We start from the raw sequence: 24270 nt of genomic DNA on the forward strand, positions 1-24270 counted from the left end.
AAAAAAAAAAAAATACGATTAAAAAAAACGATGCTCGCGTCGCTCGACATTGCGCCTGTACCATTTTGCTTCTTTAGCAGAGTACAATGCCATTTATTTTTGTAATACGTTTACGTAGGATAGCTATTATTTTTATAGAGGTTTACCGTGCTACCAGTAAGTCTTATAGAGGCCTGCGAAAAATAGCGTAGGATTTTTCATAGCGGAGCCGCGGATTCCACGAGATAATAAAATTTTATTATGGACAAAAGTCACTTGATGGATTTTCGATGAATTAAGAAAAAGATTTAAAAAAAAAGAAAAAAAAAGGACACGCACTTCTAGTACTGGCTTTTATTTTCGACATTCGTACGACACGTTCACATACACATACACACACACACATACACACATACACACGTTTCTTCTTTTATTACGAGATTTATACGTAACGTGCAACCAAACATCCAGAGCAATGCTTCTTTAGAGGAACATCGTCGACAGGAACAAGCACAAGCAATCCGTATTTTAACGCCACGAAATCTTCATTAGGATAAACTTTGTTAGCTCGATGCATATATTTTAGAAAATGGGGAAAATACAGAGCAATAAAAGAAAGGAATAAATAATAGAGATATTTCTTTCTTATGTGAGACATAAAGCGATTTTTACCGCATCGACGATAATTTTGCCGATCTCGAATATTCATTTTTTTACCCGTTAAATGATCGATTATCGTAGAGGCGGTACAACGTAGAAAGTAACACGCAATATTTCTTCCGCTAATTCCTGCTTTTCGTGAAATTAACCTCGGATGAATTTCCGAACGAGCCTCTTGACGCGTGGTAATTTTGAGATATTTTAAAATAAAAACAGAAAAAAACATAATGAGACCGTGTATATATATATATATATATATATATATTGACAAAATATGTTTTCAATATTTTTTTTATAATATTATCTTTTCATTTTTAAAAGTATATTCTTCGCAAAAGATTAATTCATTGTCTCGATATTGTTTTTTTTTTTTTTCAAATTGGAAAGTAAAGATCGTTTCAAGAGACTTGTCACGAACAAGTGGTACAATTTTCTAATCAAACAAGATCAAATCACATTAAAGCTAATATAGAATACATACCTTGATGCCATTGTATAAATAATTAAATTAATAATTAATAGAGCTATCGAGTCAAAGAAAATCGCGAATATGCGATACGCGCGAAAAACTTCGAAGAGAAGTTAACCTCTCTTGTCGAGCAGTATTGCAAACGATATTTCGTTCGAAGCGTATCGATATTTTTATAAACGAGTTTGCTATCTTGAACTAACTTCTCGCGCGTTTCGCCTTGCGATATTTCAGAGATCTCCGTTTCTAACGTCTTCCCCAATTTTATTGGAATTATTCCATTGTTTTTTTGTTTGAATAATGATTTTTAATCAATAGAAGCAATCGAAATTCGATTTATCATAAACATTATAAAAGCTATACAGAACGCATGTACACGTACAATGGTCAAAATCAATACTTGTATGGTCTACAATAAACCTGGGGATTTATTAAATCAAAGAAAAAAAAAAAAAAAAAAAAAACAAAGAAAAGTAAAGAGAAAAAAAAAAGGGGGAAAGATTGATTGGCTCGTTAGAGCGTAAGTACTATATACAGACGTAAGATTTTTTATTGCTGATATTTTTCCTCAGGTCGAGTCTTGAACGGTGCCTAAAAAGCTTTGATTAAGGAGAGATCAAGAAATAAAAAGCAAGTTCTGAATTGCGTGTCAATGAACTTTTTTTAGAAACAAAAAAAAAAAAAAAAAGAGGAAGAAGAGAAAAAAATGGGGATTATTTATTGGATTCTCGCGGTGTGTCGTTTCGCGTTGTCCTCGACAAGAAAAAAAGAAAAGAGAAAACAAGATTGTACGATTCGAAGAGAAAGAAAATGAATTAAAGAGAAGAAAGGAGAAAGCAGGAAATTAATAACAAAAAAAGTAATTAGATGAAATCGATTCATCAGAGGAACAAAAGATTTTGATGCGACACGATGATAAAGATAAGATATACCTATATACATACCGTCGATGCGTAGAAAGTACCATGTCATATATATGTATATTATATATAACAAAAATACGCGCGTGTGTATGTATGTATGTGTACGAGTGAATTTGCATATTTGAAAAATTTGTGTGCGTATGAGTGTGCGTGAAATATTAAATAAAAGGATTATTGTAGTGCTCCATTTAAGGAAAGCACGCAGGCTGCGGCGAAAATTGTGCTGCAACCGGTTGCAGAATTATTTTTCTGTCAAAAAGTAGGTCGACTGTGTCATGGAGCAAGTTTTCTTCGGTCCAAAGTTTTATCAAGGAAATGAACTTTCAATATTGTAAAATATGCATATAATTAATTTTCAAGAAATAAAATATGTATTGTAAAACATTGTAAAAGTGCATGAAAAATATAGATAAATAAATTTTTTTGTATAAGTATAAGGTTATGTTTTTATTAAAAGTGTTAAAATTTTTATTGAAATTTGAAAATTCGAATAATCAAGATTTTAAATGAATGACGAAACAATTGAATATCAAAAAAATATTTTGATATTCGAAAGAAATCGATTATTTATTAAAAAAGGCATATATTTTATGATATTATGATTTCTTCGAATTATGTAAAGTTCGTAACACGAAACACAAATTTGTTCCATGATATTGTTTATTTTTACACAGAGAATATGATTTAATTTCTAGTAGCACCACTACTTTTGCCGCATCTTGTCTAATCGAAGAGAATAATATTAAAGCTACATCTAATATAAAGGACAATGAACAAGTAGATAGGTTACGCCGATACATGTATGTACCTATAAAATATAAGACGAGAGTACGCACTTTTGTAATAGTAGTTTTGAGAAATAAAAACGAAATAAAGCGATAAATGATAGTGAATGATATATATATATGATATATATATCACATATATTAGATAATATAAATATAAAGAAGAAAAAAGAGTTGACGCTTGATACACCATAGTTTTCACCGACATATCCTGGTTGAACACATCCTCTTTACGTACATACTGCATACTAGTTCTTATTATGATACCACCACACGATTACTACACGAGAGTATAGGGTATTTTATGAATAAAAATGACGATAATATCATTATTATTATTAATTATTATTATTGATTGTCACAGATTATTATTGTTTATTACGGTTCTTGATTATTATCGTATCATTACGATTATGATTATCGAGAATATAAATACGTATAAACGTAACGATGGTACAACTAAGGCAAGTATGTACTGTACATAGCTGTCACTTACCCTCTGCCCCACCATGCAACTATATAAATATATAAATATATAAATAAATCTCTATATATATATAAATACATAAAGCCATTATATTGCAAAACATTAATCATTGTTGTACTAATGATTATTTTGAAATATTATTGTCTTTATTATTATTATTATTATTATTATTATAATTATTTTATCGTAAACAATTGTAATTATTATTAATATTAATATTATTATTATTATTATTATTATTCTTATTATTATTATTATTATCATCGCTACTTTATATGATTATCGCGATAAGAATATGTCAAGGCCGCGTGTAATTTTAATTAGCGTACGATATTATCATTTGCGAAAGTAGATCCTCACTCTTAGCTAAGGAAGATAGAAAAATTGTATTTTCACTTTCTTCACAGATTGGAATTCTACCTCACTTTTATTGATACTACCATTGAACGACGAAGAAAGTATGAAAACCGAGAAAACGAAGAAAAATGAAAAATGAGAAAATTATTATGTCACATTCTTCGTGCACTTTTTTTCTATTCTTCCACTATTTATTAGACATATTGAAGAATTCACCAATCGGATCAAAATGCTTTTCATTATTAATTATTATTTTTATTAAGTAACAAGTATTGTTAATAAAACTGCAGCGACCTCAGCCTGTGATAGTTACAAAGGATATTATTTAAATTAAGTATCCGGTGTATTATGTGAAATACATAGAGAACATCGATCAGTTATAGTTTCGATGGGTCGAAATATGTTTGTACACGTTGCGATTGGACTTTTGTTGTAGGAAGACTCCTTTGTGCCTAGAATCGAGCTCATTATAAACACAAAGATATTGTTAATTGCGAGAAAAAGAAACAGGAAAAGAGAAAAAAAAACGGATAATTTGATAAAATGCTGCGTGCAGTTTCAATCGATAATAGTCAAGTCATTTTTTATAAATTCCATTTTTGTAATATTTTATGCTAAATATAGTACAATATATATTATTTTTAACATAAAATTTTGCCTTAAAAAAATTCACTGATTCGTTGCGTTCTCTTAACAAAAATTCAAACAAAATATTATTTATTTATACGTTATACAATAAGATATACTTTGAAATTTATCTATAATTGTATGTGATAAGAGACGAAAGTGTAGCCACAGAGTACGTAAAAATAAAAATGTAACAAATGTATCATTGAGTGCTTTAAACATATGTATACATGTAACAAACGCTGTGCGTTTGTGATCATGATTTTTTTTTTTTTTTTTTTTTTGAGTTAAGAAAAAACTAATCCAATCGTTTCTCCTTTTCTTATGTTAACTTATGTTAACTTGTGTCTAACGTGTGAAAAGTTCGAAACGAACATAAGTTTACATACGGTATGTTCCTTTATTAGAAACACAAAAGAATCACTTATAATTAGCTGTAATATAATTGCCTATAGGGCTTCGTAATATTTTTTCAATATATATATATATATAATAATTGTATTGTGATGTTAACTTAAGCTATGAATAAAGATGTCGGAGAATTTTTCGAGGTCGCTGTAGTAAATCCTATTGCTGAGATGACGGATCACTTTCTCAATTTTTTAGCTTATTCGACGAACGCTAAGAAATAAGCGAATGTCGATTATTCTCGATAAATAAAAAAAAAAAAAAGCCAGAATGTACCCGCATAATTATATTGAATGACGATGAAATGGCGATGATTGATTGGAACTGTACATTGTGATCAGCAAACAGACTACAATGTAGTTTGTTCGTGATTGAATGAACAAACGGAAACACTTGTGTAATAAAGTAGATATCCATACAACAAAAAAACATCGTATTCTTTATTCTTCTCACTTTCCAAAAAGAAAAGAAAGAAAAAACGATCGACCACGAATCTTACGTTTAAATAAATTTTATTCTATAATAATTAATATAAAACTGTTTTTTTTTTTTTTTATTCCATTTCAACGTCTACAACAGCATCTTCTACTATCACTTGCTCTGATGTTACAGGAGTCTGTACCGTAGGTAAAGGATCAGGAGATCGAGTGTAAGTATTACTGGTCGAATGTTCCTTAAAATATTCACCACCTTTTTCTTCGTATTCTTTTTTGCTTACTAAAAATTCAGGAAGATTTCCATTTAGACCAAAATCCCTTGCGCCATACCATGCGTCTATGCTGGTATTTTTTGCGATATTTATTTGAAAATTTGATCCAAATGGTCGCATTTCACGAAGTTCTCGATTCAATCTTTCAAGTAAACCAGGAAATTTCGTTGGACCTCCAGTAAGAAATATATTTCCTACGAGTCGCGATTGCTGTTCGGATGGATAAAGCTTCAAAACGAATTCGATTGTTTCTGCAATGCCTGCTTCTACGGAACCTATCATAGATGGTTGAAATAATATTTCTGGTGCTCTCAAACGTTCCACTCCCACATGTAATTGATGAGTTTCTCCCGGAACCATAGGGACATTAGATCCAGCACCGTCAAATTCTGGATCATGATGTCGTAACACATCTTCCAATTCCATAAGTTTTTCTTGTTCTACTTCTGAATCCGAGTCTCCACCTTCCTGTGTAAAAAATATAAAAATTAAGAAACATAATTTCGAAATATATTTAAAAGTGAAAGAAAAAATATTTTAAAAATCTGTACGAACCCTATTTATAACTTTATAAACATCCCAATCTTCGTCTCTCATACCAAAATCATCATCGCGTTTTTCTTTTCTTGCTAATTGACTTATTATGCGCATTCTTTCCTGTGCGGCTGCTGTTCTACGTTTTGCCATATCTTGTCTACGTTGTCTTTTAGCCATTCGTCTTTCTAATATTTCTTGCCTATAAAGAAAAACATTTAACATCGTTAAGATGATAAAAAAATTAGTTTGCTTCGTACCTTTTCTTTCGTACACTAGCGATCCATTCGTCAAAATCTTGTTGATCTTTAGGTTGTAGACTCGATTTTATTTTTGGTTTTTGTTCTTCCATTGCGATGTTTTCCTCCTGTGAATTAGCCGCTACTATTTTTTGCCTAGTTCTTTCCACTTTTGCTTGCAAATTATTAATCATTTTTATTAAATCTGCTTCGTTTGCGAGAGAATAAGTTTTTAATGCTTGATCGAATTCATCTGTTTCACCTTCTTCTAATAAATCTTGAACGGCTAATAATTGATTTAATTGTTCTTCATCTTCTGCTAACTAAAAATATATTTTTCTTAATTATTGAAATAAATTTATATGAATAAATTAATAAAAATTACAAACTCTTTCTTCTCTTTTTCTAGCATTGATTTCCATTAATCTTCTAGCTAATTCCCGTTTTCTTTCTTTTTGCTGTTCAACTGTTAAACCAGGTGCATTTGCAGGAGCAACATAGGGTAACTGTACTCTTAATACGTTCATATCATAATAATCTGGATCTGCCCACTTAGACGTTTCTTCTTGATAGTTTAAAGCTATCATTGAATGTTCATGTATTAACTCCTATTTGAAGAAAATAAAGTCAAAAATTTTTTACATTGAGATATAAATCATTTCTGTACCTCTGCTCGACTAGGTGTTATAGCATTAACATGAACAGGATATTTAAGTTGAAGCAATCTATGCATATAAGATGTAATGTGATATCCACCAACATTGATTCTTCTTGAATTTACAGGGTCTGCTTTACCATCTAATATAGGTATTATATGTGTAGTATGATATCCAATACTAATTATTAAACCATCAGACGGACAATTATTATGTTGATAAGAAAATAAGCAATCCACTCCATAAGCTATTGCAGGTACATTATAACATTCAAATAAAAGTTCCGCCATCACTAAAATCAAGATTATAAAATTTAAATTTTAAACTTAGATCAGATTTTTTTTATATATTTATGTACTTACAATTTCTTGAATAATTAGGATTAAGAAATGCTTCTGTTAAAATTATAGGATGATTCACTGCACCTTCCGTATCTATTCCCATATGAGTAAAAGTATAATCAAATATCTGTTCTTGAGCTTCAAAATGTGTAACCACATTTCGATCAAATTGTGTTTTTAATTGAAATCTAACAGCTTCAATATTAGTTATATCATTTCCAACCTGAGGTTCACCATCCTTTTTACCACGTTCTTTGCGTGGTTTAGCGATAAGATTTTTAAATACTAATTGAGGTTCTTTCTCAGTAGCCCAACCAACTCTACAATTGTACGATCCTAAAAATTATTATTTATAAATTAGTATTATACTTATTTTATATTATATAATATATTACAGTGTGCTTACCATTATCAATTACAAGCGGTGTTGCTTCGGATTTTACTCTATTTGGATAAAGATGAATAATATCAGGTACTGGTTTTACATCTTTTAATTCAAGAACTTCCATTTTTCTATTAAATATGTTATTTGTTACTTTTTTAATTAGATCATAAAAAATATTTATATCACAAACAAGGCAAAAGATATAGATCTATCATCAAATGCATTTTTTTGTCGAATCTCTAAAATGGTATTACTACCTTAGTGTTATTCAATCATAAATTAAAATTAAATTTTTTTGTGAAAATTATAAATAAATTATACGAAATATTAACTAATTCTTTAAATATTTTTTCTTATTACATTTCAAAAATGTGTAAAATTATCGGATATTTGAAACAATATAGCCATCTAGCAGTGAATAAGTAGAACTAATTGCCAAATACCAAAATCGAAAAATTAAAATTTCTTAACTATATTATTGTAAGCTATATTTTTATCAAATTAAAATTCAGAATTTTTAAATCTTTAAAAATTAAAGAATTAAATTTATATATTGAAAAATTTTTATTTTTTAATTTTCTTCTGTAACGATTAGTTTCACCTATTGTCGTGCATCGATGCTTAAAATTACTATCAGCGAATGGTTAATTCTATTTGTTCATCAATAGATGGCGCGTTGATGTCAAAAAATTAATATCAGCAGATGATTAGTTCTACCTGTTTACTACTAGATGGCTATAGTATTTCTATATTCATTGTATAATCAGTATAATTTTTAAAAGTTTCTTATAAAATTAAACTCACGTTTTCTTTAGAGTACAAGTTTTAATTTGAGCTTTTAAGAATTAAAAATTGATTCAAGAAATGAGAGATAATATTAGATTTTTCGCAATATTTGAATAGGAAAATAATATTTAAAAAAATTTATTACAAATATATCTGATTAATTACTTTAATTGATAAATATAAATTATTAATTATTATATACATACAATTTAATTAAAAAATTTTTAAAAAAGGATTACAAATAAAAGATTGTTGCATAATTTTTAGAAATATTATCCACATTTATCCGAACAAAAGAGGTATTCAAAATATCGACCTTTGACATTACAAATATCATAAATTACATTACATCGAATCATATATTATAATCATACAATTTTGCTATTTACTATTCTTTCAACTAATAGTAATTTTCTTTTAATACTTTCCTTCTTCAAAAATATTTATTTACCAATAAAGATTTTTATTACACAAAAAAAATTAAAAAAGAAGAAAAAAATTAACGGTTCATAATATTTATCTAAATCATTCTTGCATTATCCGCCATTTCTAACGTCCTTTCTACCATCTCTGACATATATCATCTCGTATTCGCGATAAATCACAAACGGTAGACCGACATGTCGTGACTCTGGCTAACTTTACAACGTGAATTGAAATTGTTCTGCTTTCTCGAGCCATTAGTCACGGGATACTGTTTTTAAAAAGCGATCGCTCGATGAAAGAAGAAAGTAAAATGGTATTTTTATTCAAATCGTCTAACGTTCTTTTCTTTACGTTTCATAATGGCGTATAGGCGCCACAGGCATGAGCCTTCGTACATTTTATTACTCATTACCTATATTATAACAACTATTTTTTCAATTGCAGAGAAAAACCAAAGCAAAGTTATAAACAGTGGTCGTGTCGGGGAAAGATAATATGGAAATATTCAAAGAATCCGGAAGAGAACGTGTGCACAGAAATAACGATATTAACGTTCATGGACACTTTCGAAGTGTTGCGCAAATATAATTTCACAAACGCGCATGAAATCCTACATTCTCGATTGATTGAAAAGAGATTTGGTGATCATTCTTCAATCGTTACTTTCGTAAACCTGTTAAGAAATAATGAATGAACGTTACGTCTGTATTATTATTCCTGTTTTAATATTTTTTTCAAATCGTTAAACTTTATAGCCTTATGGCCTTTGTTTTTGGATAAATATATATATATATATATATATATATATATATAATTATAAGTACGCAACATTCATTTTATTTCTTTCGTTTCAGTTATAGTTTTATCTATTGCAAAATTAAATCTCTCTAATAAACAACTAATAAACAAGTCTTCTGTCACGTTTGTTTCGATACTATTATAAATAAATTAATCGTTTTTGTCAATAGATTTCGAAACACTCGTCAGTTGGCAAACGATAGAGATACGTCGTTTTAATCTATATATCTTGCTTTATTTTTAAAATCATTTATCTAACTCGTGTTCAAAAAACTTTCTATATTTTCTTCTAATTTTATCTCCAAACATTTTAAAATGTTTCCTTTTTAATTTTCACACAAAATTTTAATCCAAAATAACGAATAACCAATTACTCTTTACTCTCTACAACATACAACAGCTCAACACAATAGATTGATACAATTTCATCGCTTTGCAGAGATACACATCCCCTTCGATTCTTCTGAATCCTGAATCAAACCAAAATCGATCGGCTGAATCGATCCTGAAATATATCACGTATTCATAACAAATAGAAGGTGGGGCACACCCGGAAAAAGCGAACAACCAGATATACGTACATATACATACATATACATATTTATACATATTTATACATACATATATATATTTATACATACATATACATATTTATACATACATATATATATTTATACATACATATATATATTTATACATACATATACATATTTATACATACATAAATATATATTTATACCTACATATACATATTTATACATACATATATATATATATATATTTATACATACATATAGATACATATACGTATATATACATACATATACATACATATACGTATATATACATACATATACATACATATATATATATTTATATCCAGTGATACTTGTTTACTAGGCGGAGAGATAAGAAGAGAGGCGGGAAACTGAAAGCAAGCGGACAAAGTTGTAACGTTTGGTCGAGGAAACGTGGATATATCGGGCACTGGCGTGGAAGAAAAGCAAGTAGTAGAGCAAGCGAGAAAGGAGTTTCGGCGAAAGGGGGGTGGGGGTTGTGAAATGCAAGCAAGGATGCAGAGGTGGTGTGGCGAATCAGGACCAGTTTCAGGCCTGCGCTCACTCTTCATACCCACGTTGCTGCGTGCCGTAGACGGATCGTGAGAGAAGAAAGAAGAGGAAGAAGAGGAAGAAGAAGAAGAAGAAGAAGAGGAGGAGTGTCTCCTGGTGTTTATAGATCAAAGGATCGAGAGAAAGCAAGGAAAGAAGGAAGGAAAAGGAAGAAAAGAAGAAAAAGAAATTGACCATGTTGGCTCGAGCCGTTTTCTCCTCGATTTTGTTGATCACTTGCGTGACCTTGGGCAGGGCGCAGTTTCGGTGTCCCGAGCCGAAAGGCTTCTTCCCTGATCCGGAACAGTGCGACCTCTACTTCGCCTGCGTGGACGGAAAAGCGGAAGAGAAGCTCTGCAAGGATGGACTCGTCTTCAGGGACGACAATCCTAAGAAGGAGCTATGCGACATCCCTGCCAACGTGCCTTGCGGAGACAGAACTTTGCTTCGTGAGTTTTGCAATCGTCAAAACGATATTTTTTTCCTTTCCCTCGAATTTTTCCAATTTTTTTTCTCAATTACTCGAGCGATTTAAAGAAAGATTTTAATTTCGTAGCGATTTGAAGAGTATAAGAAGGAGGTGAAGTGCGATGCAACGACAAGTGTTCGTTTATTTTTTTCGAAGAAGAAGCATATCTAGAATATCGTTGGAGAACCCGGAGAGTACCTTCGATACCTTGGAGCTTATGCCAAGACCGATGGTGAAAGTTACGTGTACGGCGAGAATATTCCGGTCACATTGTCCTACGTCTGTTTTTTCGAGAAATTCCGAACACGGACGTGAATCGAATCGCGGAACAGGCGAAAATTTTCGTATCGTATCCGTCCTTTTCCATGTCGAAAAAAGGAACGATGCGATCTGAAAATGGAATTCGACCGCGCGTAATCCGTGCGAATAATTCGAAGAATGAAAATTAGATTTTAGTTGGAGAAGATAAATCGCGAACGATGCGATTAAATTATATCGAACCGGTTCCGTCGCGAAATTAAATCGCTTTTCGGATTTTATTAATCTTCCTTCGCTTTATCTTATCCTCTTTCAATCTTTTTCTCTTTTTTCCCCCGCTTTTTATCGCTCGAATAAATTTACATGCTAATTTTTCTACGGAATACAAAGAATACAAAGGAGGATCTTTACTTTTCTTCTTTCTTTTTTTTTTTGAATGTAAATTTGATTAAATTTCACAATTTTACTTTTATCTCTTCTTCGATGAGATCTGTTCTAAAAAAAAAAAATTATAATTTTATTATATAATAATTTTATATAATATAATAATAATATTCATTTATTATATAATATATTTCATTTTATTATTATATATTATATATATATATATATTAATATATATTCATATTATTATTATATTTCAATAAAATCTTCATCTTCTCGTTGCACGAACACAATTTAATATATACAATTAATTTACAATACATATTATTGAGGTGGGAAGATGATTAAATGGATCTAATTATCGACAGAGGAGCCACAACCGAGCAAAGGATGCCCCCGCGCGAACGGCTACTTCAAGCACGAGGACCCAACCGCGTGCGATCGTTTCGTGAACTGCATCGACGGCGTTGCCCAGACAATGCCCTGCCCACCCGGCCTCATTTACGAGGACAAAATGTCGAGTTGCGTGTGGCCAGCTGACGCAAGTAGATTGTGCGAGAACGTGAAGAGGGACGTTCTCGACGACGGTTTCGTATGCCCTGACGGGGACGTGCCCGGCCCTCTGGGCAGGATTCTACCCCATCCGACTTATCCCCATCCGGACGACTGCGCCAAATTCTACATCTGCAAGAATGGCGTGGTGCCGCAGAAAGGGCAGTGCGAGCCTGGCACCGTTTACAGCGAGGACAGCTTTAAATGTATGGATCCTGAAAGCGTTCCTGGATGGTAAGTATTTTTTTTTTTTTTAAATGGAAAGTAAAGGAAAACGAATGGCGGTAAGATTGTTTTGAAAAAAATCTATGCGATTTTTACGATACGATGGACGCTTGTTTCTCTTCTCCATGCAGATTTCCATGTATTTTATTATATATCTAAATTTTTTTTTTTAAATTTATAGGTTTCTTATCTGACTTTTGACGATATTTCTGCTCCTTGTCTCTGATCTACATCGTATATTTTAGCACAATCTTTGGCAAAAAAATATCCGATCATCCTTTGAATTTTATGTAAAAATGTTTACATAAATTTTGATATATAATCTCTTTTTATATATAGTTCCTAACAAAAAGTTATTCTTTGAAATTTATGATTTTTACATTATCGTTTCGATCGTTGGGATCGTTTGTTTTTCAATTTTGATGAAATTGTCGATGCACGTGAATGTAAATGATAAATTTACAAGAGTATTGTTCAAAAACTTTTCGTCAAGTTTTATCCAAAAATTTTTTTACATGTCGTCTAGTAAACCGATCCTTCTAAAAGTTTGAATTAATTTTAAAATAGTTCTATTATATAAATATTCTATGTTAAGAGAGGTGGTCGAAAATTTTTTGCCAGGAATGTATTCCTAAAATTTATAATGGAGGACGAAAAAAACGTTTTAACCTTTTCTCGTGTTAATGCAAATTATACATTTATTAAATTCAGACAAAAATTTTGATTTTCGTCGTCTTTTCTTTCTTGTTCCAGCGAGGATTACTACAAGAGCAAAAACTAATTAAAGACAAGGTGCCAGTTACTCAGCGATACGTCTGTAACGCTTAATTTTTTTTTTTTTTTTTTTTACATTTAGGAACAATAAACCCGTGATATACTTACGTAAATGAATGGCCTTTGCATACACCTCCCACGATAATTATACCTTTCTCCTTATGTAAACGGACACTACGTTACAGAAATTTATTGCGTCTGACAACTTCGTTGCGGCTTGTTCTGATAGAAATATCAATAACCACGAGTTAAAAATTTGCCATAGAAAAACATATATTTTCGTGTTTTTCCTCTGAAGACAATTATCACATCGAATGTAATTCAAAAGTGATCTTTTTTAACCTTACGAAGAACGAAAAATTGTTTCGCTCAATTATTACCAGATATATAATTCAGTTTCTCTTTTCAGACGGATTGATTGCACATACAAAGACATTGAATAATCACGAAACAAAAAAAAAAAATTGATCCCGTTTGAATACAATACAAAGCGCTTATAATAATTCAACAATTTCGCTTAATTCAACCTCTGATTGCAACCTTTCTCTTTACGTAATTTTACGATGTGCCCGATGAAACAATTCCCTCCTTCGAGCCTATTTCGCCGTTGAAAAATTGTGAAATCTCCGTGTTCTTCGTACTCTATTTATTTCAAGAATCACTCTCAAATTATTCCCTTCCATTACGTAATACATTTATTACTTACTCTTGAGTACACGCGTCAAGAAGGATGAACGATGAGCGAATTTATTATATTGCTCAAACGAGATCGATCCACTAGTTAACGAAGAAGAACCGTCGAGTTTCTGCGAGGGAAAACGTCGAAGATACATACATACGTACGTCCCGTACGTATTGGACAGAAACCGCTTGATTGGCCATCGATCAGACGTCACGTGACCGTGACGTATTCGTTTTCGTTTATCGGACCGGTTCATAACGTGGATCACGAGCGGTATTCTCGTCGGCTTTCACTATCCATGCTGGAGCAGATCTGATTCCATCGAAGAACGGGAGCCATTGCTCCAAGTATGATCGTTGCGTAACGCCAAAGCCTCGAGGGATAACCGTATGTATCCGCTTGTGCATTGGACAAATCGTGTTCGTATGTACAGTACGTTCGTATATATATATATGTATACACGTATTGTACATCTCTGAGGTGTTTTTAAATGGTTGACTGACGCGGATAACGACGCTTTCAGCGATTGTACAAACGAAAGAAAAGATTTATGAATAGGTTGAAAGATTGAAAGGATATATATATGATATGCGCGTTGTTTGGTTGGATTAGATTTAGAAAATCTTTATTTCTTTGTCGTGTGAAAAGTTTGCTTTAAGAAATACGTGTGGATAGTTTCACGATTTTGTAACCATTGAATCGATTAATGGAGTAATTAATGACTAATGGCGTAAATGCATGTTGTGACGCGTAAATACAACCGTCGGGGATACACTTTGGCATTAACTCTTTAACGAGTCTAATATCGCGTGAAATTTTTTTACGAATAGATCGAAGAATAGATCGATTGCATTATGATTTACTTGTTATACCGAGAAATACCGTGTATTGATTATTTTATAATCGAGATACCGATTATCCAAGCAATCAACATACCGAAATTATCTGATGCAAGTTAATTATTAAACTGGAATAACCAACGTGTATAAATTTGCGTTAATTAAGGAATGTGCATGAAAATGTTAACAAGAGGGAAATGTGAAATTACGTGATGTTACAAAACATGTTATTTACCAGTTTTGCATATTATCAAGGTATTTCATCAACGGATTCAATTTTAAGATGTTTAACGAGTAACAAATATCATCGCTTCGTTTACGATCCACGATGGAAAAAATATTCTCTTTTTCTTTTTCCGTTATATAATTCTTGATGATTGTCATGCAACTAAGCGAGGCGTAACTATAGGTTATCGACTCTTTTAATTTTCCAAAATGTCAATGCGGTTACGTGAAAGCTGGTTCTTCTTCTTCTTCTTCTTGTGCAAGCATTTTTTATACTATTAAATCGCGCTTAAAGGGTAAGTTTAAAATTTTCACTTCATAGGAAAAAAAAAAAAATTTCTTTTTTCTTCAACCATTTAAAATTTTCATCTCATAGCTATATAAGTAAATACATAAGATAGAAAAAAAATTTCTTTTCCCTTTGTTTTTTCCCGAAATTTCTTTTGAAAATGGATAAAAAAGAAATTTTCTTTTTTCCAAAATTTTCATCGAAAATAGATATCGAAAAAAAAAGTTTTCCTTTCTTCGAAATTTTCATCGAAGATAGACGAAAAAAAAAAGTTTCCTTTTTTCCGAAATTTCTATTGAAGATAAATGGAAAAAAAAAAAAATTTCCTTTTCTCCAAAATATCGAGCACAGGTAAAAGAAAAAAAATTTCCTTCGAAATTTCTATCAAAGATAGACGAAAGAAAAACATTTTCCTTTCCCTCGTTTCGTTTTTCCAAAATAATCATCGATCTCAAAATCTCAGCTCGCTCGGCTCCATTCGGTTCGGTTCACCGAAGCCGCACGAAGAAATCGAATCGGAGAACCGATGGTACACGGGTGGGGTAACCAGAGAGCAACTATACCGAGCAAGTGAAGGGAGAAGCTCTCTGTTCCGAGGTCGGTAACTAAGTGTCAGTAGTCAGAGTCGACCCGAGTGGAGGATCAGACCGAACGAGCACTATGATCGAGCATCGGAGGAGCGTGACCCTATTGGCCCTGCTGCCTTTTCTGCTCTCAGGTAACTATTTTTTTTTCTCTCTTCTCTCTCTCTCTCTCTCTCTCTCTCTCTCTCTCTCTGTCTCGGTCGAATCGATCACCTTCACCAGTATTCCTCGACGAGTTGTCCTCGTGACGAAACTTACTCCTCTACGAATGGATGCCCCGCGATGCGTCTCGAGAAGCGCATCGACCGCTCTCCGGGTTGCATCCCGACAGGCGTCTCGATTCGATCGTTCCCCCGAGTTACGACATCCATTTTGTACAATTTCAATAGCTTTCACCTCCTCTCGCCATATGGTTGAGTCGAACCGACCTATGATATAATGGCGGAGCCCGTCTACCTAGCAGAATTGATTGAAAAATTAATTTGTTAAAATTTGGAATAAAATTATTCATAGATACCTCAGAACAATCGAATTATTCAAATTTTATACTTTTTCTTTTACGATTATTGAAAATATGACTTTTGACAAAATTAATATTGCAATTTAACGAGATAGAAATGTTTATTATATACACGTAATTTATTTTCATGATATCATTTTAATTACAATCATTTATATATGAAATAGATAAGTATAAATATTACAAACCGATATTTCTAGCGCATTATTCGAATAAATTATTCGAATAATTCATTAAAGTAACTTGAATCGTTTAAATTTTTCCCATCACTGCTACCGAGTTTGCATGCCTCGTTATATTATACGAATATATACATCGACGATCACGATTTACTAGAGATGTATTATTCATGTTCGCGCTATTCAGACGGCGCGGCACGCTATCGCTTTTTTTATTCGTCTTTAAATATTATTTTTATGTCTTCTTCGTTGTCTTTTCCGATCTGTGTACTTAATGCTATCTCTGTCACACCGCCTGAAAGAATTTGAAAGAGATTCAATATTTTAGATTTACATTCGTAATTTTCTTCTCTTAATGTTTGCTGAATATTCATGATTCGGATGCTCGTTTTCATTGAATTGTTCAAGATCCATGTATAGAAGGAAAAAAGTCGATTGTTTGGATTGGCCAGATCTTCCGTTTCCCGGGCAACTGCTCTAACCATTAAGCTGTCCAAGGCCGACTGACTATTCTTTCTCTTCTTCTAATCTACGTAACAGACGCGAACATAAACAAAACGCCAATATTCACAGATATTACTTTCGCGCGTCAACAAAATATCTCAAATACGCAATGTAGACAAAACACGTTATTTTCTCTTTTGCTATAACACTTTTTCTCTTTGGCTGTATATATTTTTTCTGGCTGTATTTATTTGATAGAAATACACTTGTAGTATTTTTCCATTAAGCTTCGACCATCAGCAATTTGCGGTTTCCGCAAAATTACGTTTTTACTTATTTCTTCCTCCATCGCGATTACTTTCCATTCGTCGAAGCGTTCCGTTGATTCGACGTTGCATCTTTTTTTGCTATCAAATCGAAATCTTCACATTTTTTTTTTTCGTTTTCATTCAATGTCTGCAACCTTGACTCGCTTTCTCTATCTTTTTGCTCGTTAAGAATATAATCTCATGCTCCTTCTACCATTCTCTCAAGGTAACGCATATCAATATTTTAATATTCAAACTATTTTTTTTTCAAATTCTTAGAATATAAATTTAACCTGGTTTTTAAATAATTTCCATACTTAATTTTTACCTATATATATTTTTTATTTTTAATTTTCATTACACATATTTTTAATTCTATAATATATACACGATTTATGTTATACCATTTTTTCCCATTTTTTCGACATATAGTCGAGGCGACTACCCTTTTGGGGGCGCCACCGTGCCCCGACCCTCACGGAGTTTTCGCGTATGCCCACCCAGAGAATTGCAACGCCTTTTTCCTCTGCACGAACGGCACCCTGACCCTCGAGTACTGCGAGAACGGATTACTTTTCGACGGGCATGGCGCCGTGCACGATCACTGCAACTATCACTGGGCCGTCCATTGCGGGGATCGCAAGGCTGACCGTAAGTATCTTGTTACGCTCTCGATAATTGCAATGTCACAATGCTATATGCGTATATAAGAGCGTGAAGGTTTTGTCTTTCCAACTCGATCTATCGACGCTTTGAAATATACAGGATGTCCCAAAAATAAAAATATTAAATCTAGATTAATTGGAAATTCTTGAAATAATTTTGTTAAACGACAAAAAAGTTATAACGACAAAAAACAATTGGCCAATCACGGAATGCGTAACCTAGTCGAGCGGTAGCGTTGGATACGTACCGTCGACTGAGCACGAACAAGTCTAAGCAACATATATTGAGTATCATAATTTATTCATTGTTCATGATATGATAATGAAAAATAATTTTTTATCGATAAAAAAATATTTATATATAAAAAAATATTATATTCAAACACTTTTTTCAACATATATTATTTGGATTTGTTCATGCTCGTCGACGGTATATATCCAACACTACCGTCGCGGCTCGACTAGACTACGCGTTTCGTGATTGAACTGCGTTTTTTTGTTAAAACCTCGTTAATAACGCCCTAATGAATTTTCTTGCAAAGGAGAATGTTGGTTGAAATTACTCCAGAAATATTTCCAGCTAATTTTGTATTTTAGACATTTTATATAATCAATAGCTTTGAGTTTTGTAAAATAATATTATTTTGAAAATTGTTTAGAAGAAGATAAAAAAAATTAATTAATTTTAAATTATATTTGGTGGTAAATAAAAAAATTATTTGGAAGATATATTATAATGTTAATAATTATATTGGCATTATTCTAAGATAAATTTTTAAAAAACTTTTCGATATAGAATTTTGCAAAATTGATTTTTATTCGAATTATTCGATGCATTATTCGATTATTTCTCGCGATAAACGACCAAAAAAAAAAACATTATATACGATAACAATTTTATCGTTTGAGAAGAAGGGCATTAACCTATTCAAAAAATAAACTAAAAATTTCGAATAAAGTTACTTTGAGTAATTATTTATTAAAATGCTTGAATAACGTTTACTCATAGCTATTATAGTCGATCCGCTTTTCATATAATCTCGCCTTTTATATATTCTCAAGGCGATTACAATTATTTGCAATTATCATTATGTTTTGAACAATAAATTATTGAAACTATTTAACTTATCGAAATAACTTTATTCGTAATTTCAACTATTAAATTTTGCCCATCACTATTTGAGAGGAAATATAGAGAGATATAAAAAATTTGTACAGTAAAAGAGCAAAAGTCGTATGGAGGAAGAAATTTTATAATGTTTATGGCGTTTTACTGGGTCGCGTCAATGCCATTCGTTATAAAGACTTGCCGTCAAGTAAATTGCGTTCAGCAACGTTATTGCGACATACTTTTTTGTGTATACCTGTTTGGTAAAACGATTTGTTTTTTTAAAATATAATCAACGATCACTTTTACTTTCAAGAATTTTATTTTCACTCGACAATTATTATTTAACAAACTTGTTTTTAATCAAATACGTGAACAAGAAATTATCAACTGATTGTTTCCCTATCACGTGTCGCATATATGTTTGATATTACGTTTCAATTTTTCTTTGCAATAAATGCATGATATATTTTCTTATTTGTATTGTAATTTATGATATAATATATATATATATATTGTGTTTTAATTTTCTTTAAATAATTATATATATATTTTTTTCAAAATAAATAGACGATATTTTATTTATCTTCACTTTAGAAATTTATATAAAACTTTCCTCTCAATCGATAAAAATCATACACACCTGTCATCACTATTTTTTCCTAGCTAAAACATCCATATCGAATTGAAGACATATCGATTCGTCTCGCTTTGAATGAGAATGAATTCGTAATAAGAAAAAAAAAAAAACAAATTACATTATTTTTCAGTGACACCGATCAGCAGTCCTGGATGCGAATATCAATTCGGTCTTTACCCTGCGAGCGATGCCTGCAGCACCACCTATATCAGATGCGCCCATGGCCATCCCAACGAGGATCATTGCGACGCAGGATTGGTTTACGACGCGAAGAGTCACAATTGCGTCTGGCCCGATCAACTGTTGCCCTACTGCAATCCGGAGGAAATAGTCGGTTTCAAGTGTCCTCATAAAGTGCCTTCCCACAGCGCTGCCGCCAAGTTCTGGCCCTACCCAAGGTAAATCCTTTTTCAAACAATGGAACGGAGAATTATTCGTAAACCATTCCTAAATTCATATTCGATTATAACGGATAGGCGTGGGCGATGTTCGATGAATAAGAACAATGGGTGGATTAGGTTAAGTTAGGTTAGGTTAAGCAAGAACGATGTATCTGTTTCTCTCGAAATGAATCAAATGGCAATCATATTTCAAACATGACGAAGCTTAAAAAAGTTGACGAGTTTATATAACAGAGATGGGCAAGATTTTAACGATTGAAGTTAAACGAAGTTGTACAAAACTAAGTAATGAAAAACGGACAAAATTATGCAAAGAATTAAACTGTAATAGCTACTTCAGTTATTCATAAATATTTTCATAAGTAATTACTTAAAATTTATTCGAAACGATTATATTACTTGAATAAGTTACTTGAATAATTTATTATTCAAAGCATTGAAGAAAAGGTCAACTATAGTCAGAGTTAGACATTAATCTGTTGAAAAAGTGACTAGTTAAGAATTTCGAATAAAATTATTTTAAGTAATTACTTATTAAAATGCTTAATAACATTTACTTACTTGCTATTACAATCGATTCTCTTTTCATATAATCTCAAGCCATTTGATTATAATTATTTGCGATTATTATTCCGTTTTGAACAATAATATAAATTATTGAATTAATCTATCCAATTTTATTCGTAACTTCAATTATTAAATTTTGCTCATCACTGACTATAAAAATACGAATGATTAGTAAAAATTTTCTAAAATTAAATAAAATTTTCTATTCTTGCGATTTTAATTGTAAATTAAATCTGTTCGTCTATTATTCCAATTTTTTCAAAGAGAAATATTTCAGTACGTGTTTTTATTTCATTTTTAATTGCACGTCTTCGAAAATGTTTCGAAATCTTTTTCTTATTCGATGTTACCTGAAAGAGATATACCGATTAAAGGGAATTACTTGCGCGTCATTTCTAAAAAGTAAAAGAAGTTTCAGTTTCAAGTTCTTAAATATTGTATGACCACTGGTTATACATCCGGTGGGTAAATTAAAAACCGGTCTACCCCCGCCTCCTCGAAGGGATGAATCGAAGAACACCCGCTGAGAGATGACACGTGTTTTACGATTATACAGTTTCGTCGTTTCTTTCTCTGCTTGTATTACAATCGCGATAAAATGTACATGCGACGTAACTTTCAAAAAGGACGATAAGTAAATAATACATCTTTTTTTACTCAATGTAATGTTCAATTTTAATTTTAAATATGATATTTTAAAATTATAAGTGTTTTACAAAGAATATATATTTGGATAATTTAATATAAATTTAGCATTCAGTATTTGTATAAAAATATTTAATTTAATTTTTTTTAGATTCCCCGTACCCGGAGATTGTGGAAGATTGATCACCTGCGTTGATGGCCATCCACGTTTACTTACCTGCGGTGATGGAAAACTCTTCGATTCCGTGAGCCTGAGCTGTCTGGATCCTGATGAATTGCCCCACTGGTAACGCCCCCCCTTTTATTTTTTTTTTATTTTAAGAAAAACGAAGAAGTAGAATTGTACAAGAATTATCTTCTTCTCTCTGTTTCAGTGCCAATAACAATCTTTAAATTACATTGGTCGCCGAATTCTGCAAGTTTTCTGGAATCATCGTCAATGTTAAAAATAATTAAGAATAATTTAATTTTTTATCAATTTAAAAAGGAAACCGGATACATCATCGTTTCCTTTCCATCGTTTGCTTTAAATTTGATCATCTATTGTCGTAATCCAACCGTCCAATTATTGAAACGATTATTCTTCTTGTAATTATGGAAAATTCATTTTTCTATAATAATTTATTCGCAAAAATTTATTCGTATATTCTAAGTGAAAAGGAAAAAGTTGCTACAAGAACAACGATGTGTACAACGAGTATTCGAATAAAAACGTGGACGCGTGTACAAAAAAATATACAACGTACACTTTATTTCAACGAGTCTACATTCGTACAAGTGTGAACGTTTTGATATTACTTATAATTAAGGCGAGATAATAGAGTGAGAATGGCTAAGAGAGAGAATTATTTACATTTCGGGGGTGGTGGTGAGAGAGAGAGAGAGAGAGAGAGAGAGAGAGAGTTACTTAATAATAACAATAATAAAAGAATATAAACGTGATTTCCATACGTGATTTACCTATTTATCCTTTTTTTTTTTTTTTCTTTTTTTTTAACTTAAACATACGTACATTCGTGCGCGTAGAATCGACAACGAAACGGATAAAACAAGAGAGATTGAAGAAGAAAGATCGCTAACGCTTCTAAATTAAAAAGTTAACATGCTCTAATAACGAAGCTTTGAATATACATGTAGATATACTGAATTCAACTTTTTATCCTCCCCCCCTTTTTCACGATGATCAAATATCGGCATTAAAAAAATTCTCCTTACTCCAATTCCTAATTCGCATAAATTACTCGAAACTTTGGAATTTCCAAAAAAAAAAAAAAAAAAAAAAAGAACGCTTCTCGCCGAGCAACTTCTTTCTATCCGATTTTCTTTATCAAGATTTTCAAGATTCTCACTAGAGACTCCTTCTACTTTCAAAAAGAAAGAGAAAGATTGCCAAAATAAAAATCGCGTTTCTCGTCACGAAACGAAAAAGATATCACCGGTCGAAAAGCGTACGATTGATCGAGAAAAAAAGGAAAAAAAAAAAAAAAAAGAAAAATGTCGGATCGTCTAATTTCTGGGGCGAGCTCGAAGCGGTATGGGCAATGCGCCGGCCGGCAATGGCGGAACACCGGGCGGAAGATTCTCTTCCTCCGCTTCCTGCTCGTTCCTTCCATCGGGCAGATCGCCCTCGAGGTTGGGTGGGGTCGTGGGTACGTCACAGTCTTCGGTGGGCGGGACGACGCACCTCAGCGACCTTCGATCGAACACCAGCATCGCGGGGCATCTCTGCAATCGCGGGTATCCACCTTGACATTGCCAGTAACGATTGCACGATTTGCCCAGGGGAACGTTCCCATTCGCGTCGTCGTTGCAGAGGGCTGTCCAAATAAAAAGATTGTGTAAGTGAAATATACTCTGAAGATAGAGATAAAATAGTATATATTATAATGTATATTTGTGTAGAGATTTTCATCTAAGAGATAGAGTTGAATGAATAAGTTTAATATTATGGATTATTAATAATTAGAGTTTTATAACTCTATGAAAGTTTAAAAGATTTAGTAATAAGATGGATGTTATGATATTTCAGGTCACGATGAATGAATTGAAAGATCCAGTGCGAGAGGAAATTACGACATAATAAGAGAAAATAATGTTTCGACGGATTTTATCTCAATTCCATTTTTACACAAATATTTATGTAATTGAAAGATTCAAAGAGTAAGATTAAATTAGTATCATGGAATATTTTAAAAAATTTAAATTAGTAATAAACAGATAGTATTTCAAAATTGAGGTAAAAGGATTTAAATTAATAATTAAAATATTATTATTTCAGTTCACAATTGAGAGATTCAATAATTAATATTAATCAAAAGACTTTCGAAATAGCATTTCGATTGCAATTTTTTAATGCAAATTTATCAATATATCCAGTGCATTTTGAAAATATTTTTATCTTTCAATTCCATCTTTAATCCAAATATGTTCATCCAATCGAAAAATAAAACGAAATATTCCAAGATTAATTTTCTCGTGGATTCACAGATAAATCATCGTGAATGAAACCTCTTCTCGATTTGTCATAGGTGCACACGGTCACCGTCGAGACGACGGCGGTGACGACGCGTGGGGCAGACGCGAAGGCGAGCTCGCCTCGAATGCTAATTAACGACTCGCCTCTTTTCCACCGTGGAGGCCACTGACATCGTGGCACGCACACAGAGCCACGCGCGTGTACCTACTCTACATGCTCACTTTCGAAAGTGAGAATGATCGTCGTCCCTTCTGGCAACGAGTTTCGCGAGAGAGAGAGAGAGAGAGAGAGAGAGAGAGAGAGAGAGAGAGAGAGAGAGAGAGAGAGAGAGAGAGAGAGAGAGAGAGAGAGAGAGAGA

General features: G+C 32.1%; 5 protein-coding genes across 9 annotated transcripts in view; 3 read left to right on the forward strand and 2 right to left on the reverse strand.

Moving 5' to 3' along the window:
* Positions 1 to 1869, forward strand: part of LOC122718551 (zinc finger protein 39-like) — a 15456-nt gene extending 13587 nt beyond the window's left edge. For both annotated transcript variants that reach the window (XM_043943953.1, XM_043943703.1), the window contains exon 2: positions 1681 to 1869. The gene's annotated coding sequence lies outside the window, so the exon portion shown is untranslated. The remainder of the gene's footprint in view (positions 1 to 1680) is intronic.
* A 663-nt stretch (positions 1870 to 2532) lies between these two features.
* On the reverse strand, positions 2533 to 7742 carry LOC122720208 (actin-related protein 5). Its single transcript, XM_043946756.1, has 7 exons — positions 7581 to 7742; positions 7196 to 7510; positions 6845 to 7125; positions 6567 to 6785; positions 6199 to 6500; positions 5960 to 6140; positions 2533 to 5872 (listed from the first exon to the last, which is right to left on the reverse strand). The coding sequence occupies exons 1-7, from the start codon at positions 7681 to 7683 to the stop codon at positions 5249 to 5251; spliced, it is 2025 nt and encodes a 674-aa protein (XP_043802691.1). The 5' UTR covers positions 7684 to 7742; the 3' UTR covers positions 2533 to 5248.
* A 793-nt stretch (positions 7743 to 8535) lies between these two features.
* LOC122720394 (protein obstructor-E-like) lies at positions 8536 to 13470 on the forward strand. Of its 4 annotated transcripts, none has more exons than XM_043947110.1 (6): positions 8536 to 8644; positions 9216 to 9412; positions 10009 to 10146; positions 10470 to 11127; positions 12158 to 12575; positions 13320 to 13470. In XM_043947110.1, exons 4-6 carry the CDS (start codon positions 10875 to 10877, stop codon positions 13345 to 13347), a joined length of 699 nt encoding a protein of 232 aa, XP_043803045.1. In that variant the 5' UTR covers positions 8536 to 8644; positions 9216 to 9412; positions 10009 to 10146; positions 10470 to 10874; the 3' UTR covers positions 13348 to 13470. The 4 variants fall into 4 exon arrangements, with proteins under 4 accessions (XP_043803045.1, XP_043803055.1, XP_043803029.1 ...); XM_043947094.1 differs by lacking the exon at positions 8536 to 8644 and adding an exon at positions 8961 to 9084; XM_043947102.1 differs by lacking the exons at positions 8536 to 8644; positions 10009 to 10146 and adding an exon at positions 8961 to 9084.
* A 755-nt stretch (positions 13471 to 14225) lies between these two features.
* On the forward strand, positions 14226 to 22340 carry LOC122720391 (protein obstructor-E-like). The gene is made up of 6 exons (XM_043947080.1): positions 14226 to 14409; positions 15839 to 16093; positions 17843 to 18061; positions 19954 to 20221; positions 21588 to 21722; positions 21811 to 22340. The coding sequence occupies exons 2-6, from the start codon at positions 16036 to 16038 to the stop codon at positions 21827 to 21829; spliced, it is 699 nt and encodes a 232-aa protein (XP_043803015.1). The 5' UTR covers positions 14226 to 14409; positions 15839 to 16035; the 3' UTR covers positions 21830 to 22340.
* A 181-nt stretch (positions 22341 to 22521) lies between these two features.
* LOC122720383 (protein obstructor-E-like) overlaps positions 22522 to 24270 on the reverse strand; it is an 11597-nt gene continuing 9848 nt past the window's right edge. Inside the window, exon 3 of the mRNA XM_043947067.1 lies at positions 22522 to 23253. Within this exon, the coding sequence (XP_043803002.1) occupies positions 22943 to 23253 (311 nt within the window). The 3' untranslated portion in view covers positions 22522 to 22942. The remainder of the gene's footprint in view (positions 23254 to 24270) is intronic.

Source organism: Apis laboriosa, unplaced genomic scaffold, assembly GCF_014066325.1.
Source record: "Apis laboriosa isolate Shangri-la unplaced genomic scaffold, ASM1406632v1 scaffold105_cov147, whole genome shotgun sequence".
NCBI classification, from domain to species: domain Eukaryota; kingdom Metazoa; phylum Arthropoda; class Insecta; order Hymenoptera; family Apidae; genus Apis; species Apis laboriosa.

Coding starts and splice junctions, on each gene's coding strand:
- LOC122720208 (XM_043946756.1), bottom strand. CDS start 7,683: ATGGAAGTTCTTGAATTAAAAGATGTAAAACCAGTACCTGATATTATT. Junction 7,511..7,580: donor ACCGCTTGTAATTGATAATG/GTAAGCACACTG, acceptor AATAATTTTTAG/GATCGTACAATTGTAGAGTT. Junction 6,141..6,198: donor GCTAGTGTACGAAAGAAAAG/GTACGAAGCAAA, acceptor TTTTCTTTATAG/GCAAGAAATATTAGAAAGAC.
- LOC122720394 (XM_043947110.1), top strand. CDS start 10,875: ATGTTGGCTCGAGCCGTTTTCTCCTCGATTTTGTTGATCACTTGCGTG. Junction 11,128..12,157: donor CGGAGACAGAACTTTGCTTC/GTGAGTTTTGCA, acceptor AATTATCGACAG/AGGAGCCACAACCGAGCAAA. Junction 12,576..13,319: donor CCTGAAAGCGTTCCTGGATG/GTAAGTATTTTT, acceptor TTCTTGTTCCAG/CGAGGATTACTACAAGAGCA.
- LOC122720391 (XM_043947080.1), top strand. CDS start 16,036: ATGATCGAGCATCGGAGGAGCGTGACCCTATTGGCCCTGCTGCCTTTT. Junction 16,094..17,842: donor GCTGCCTTTTCTGCTCTCAG/GTAACTATTTTT, acceptor TTCGACATATAG/TCGAGGCGACTACCCTTTTG. Junction 18,062..19,953: donor CGGGGATCGCAAGGCTGACC/GTAAGTATCTTG, acceptor ATTATTTTTCAG/TGACACCGATCAGCAGTCCT.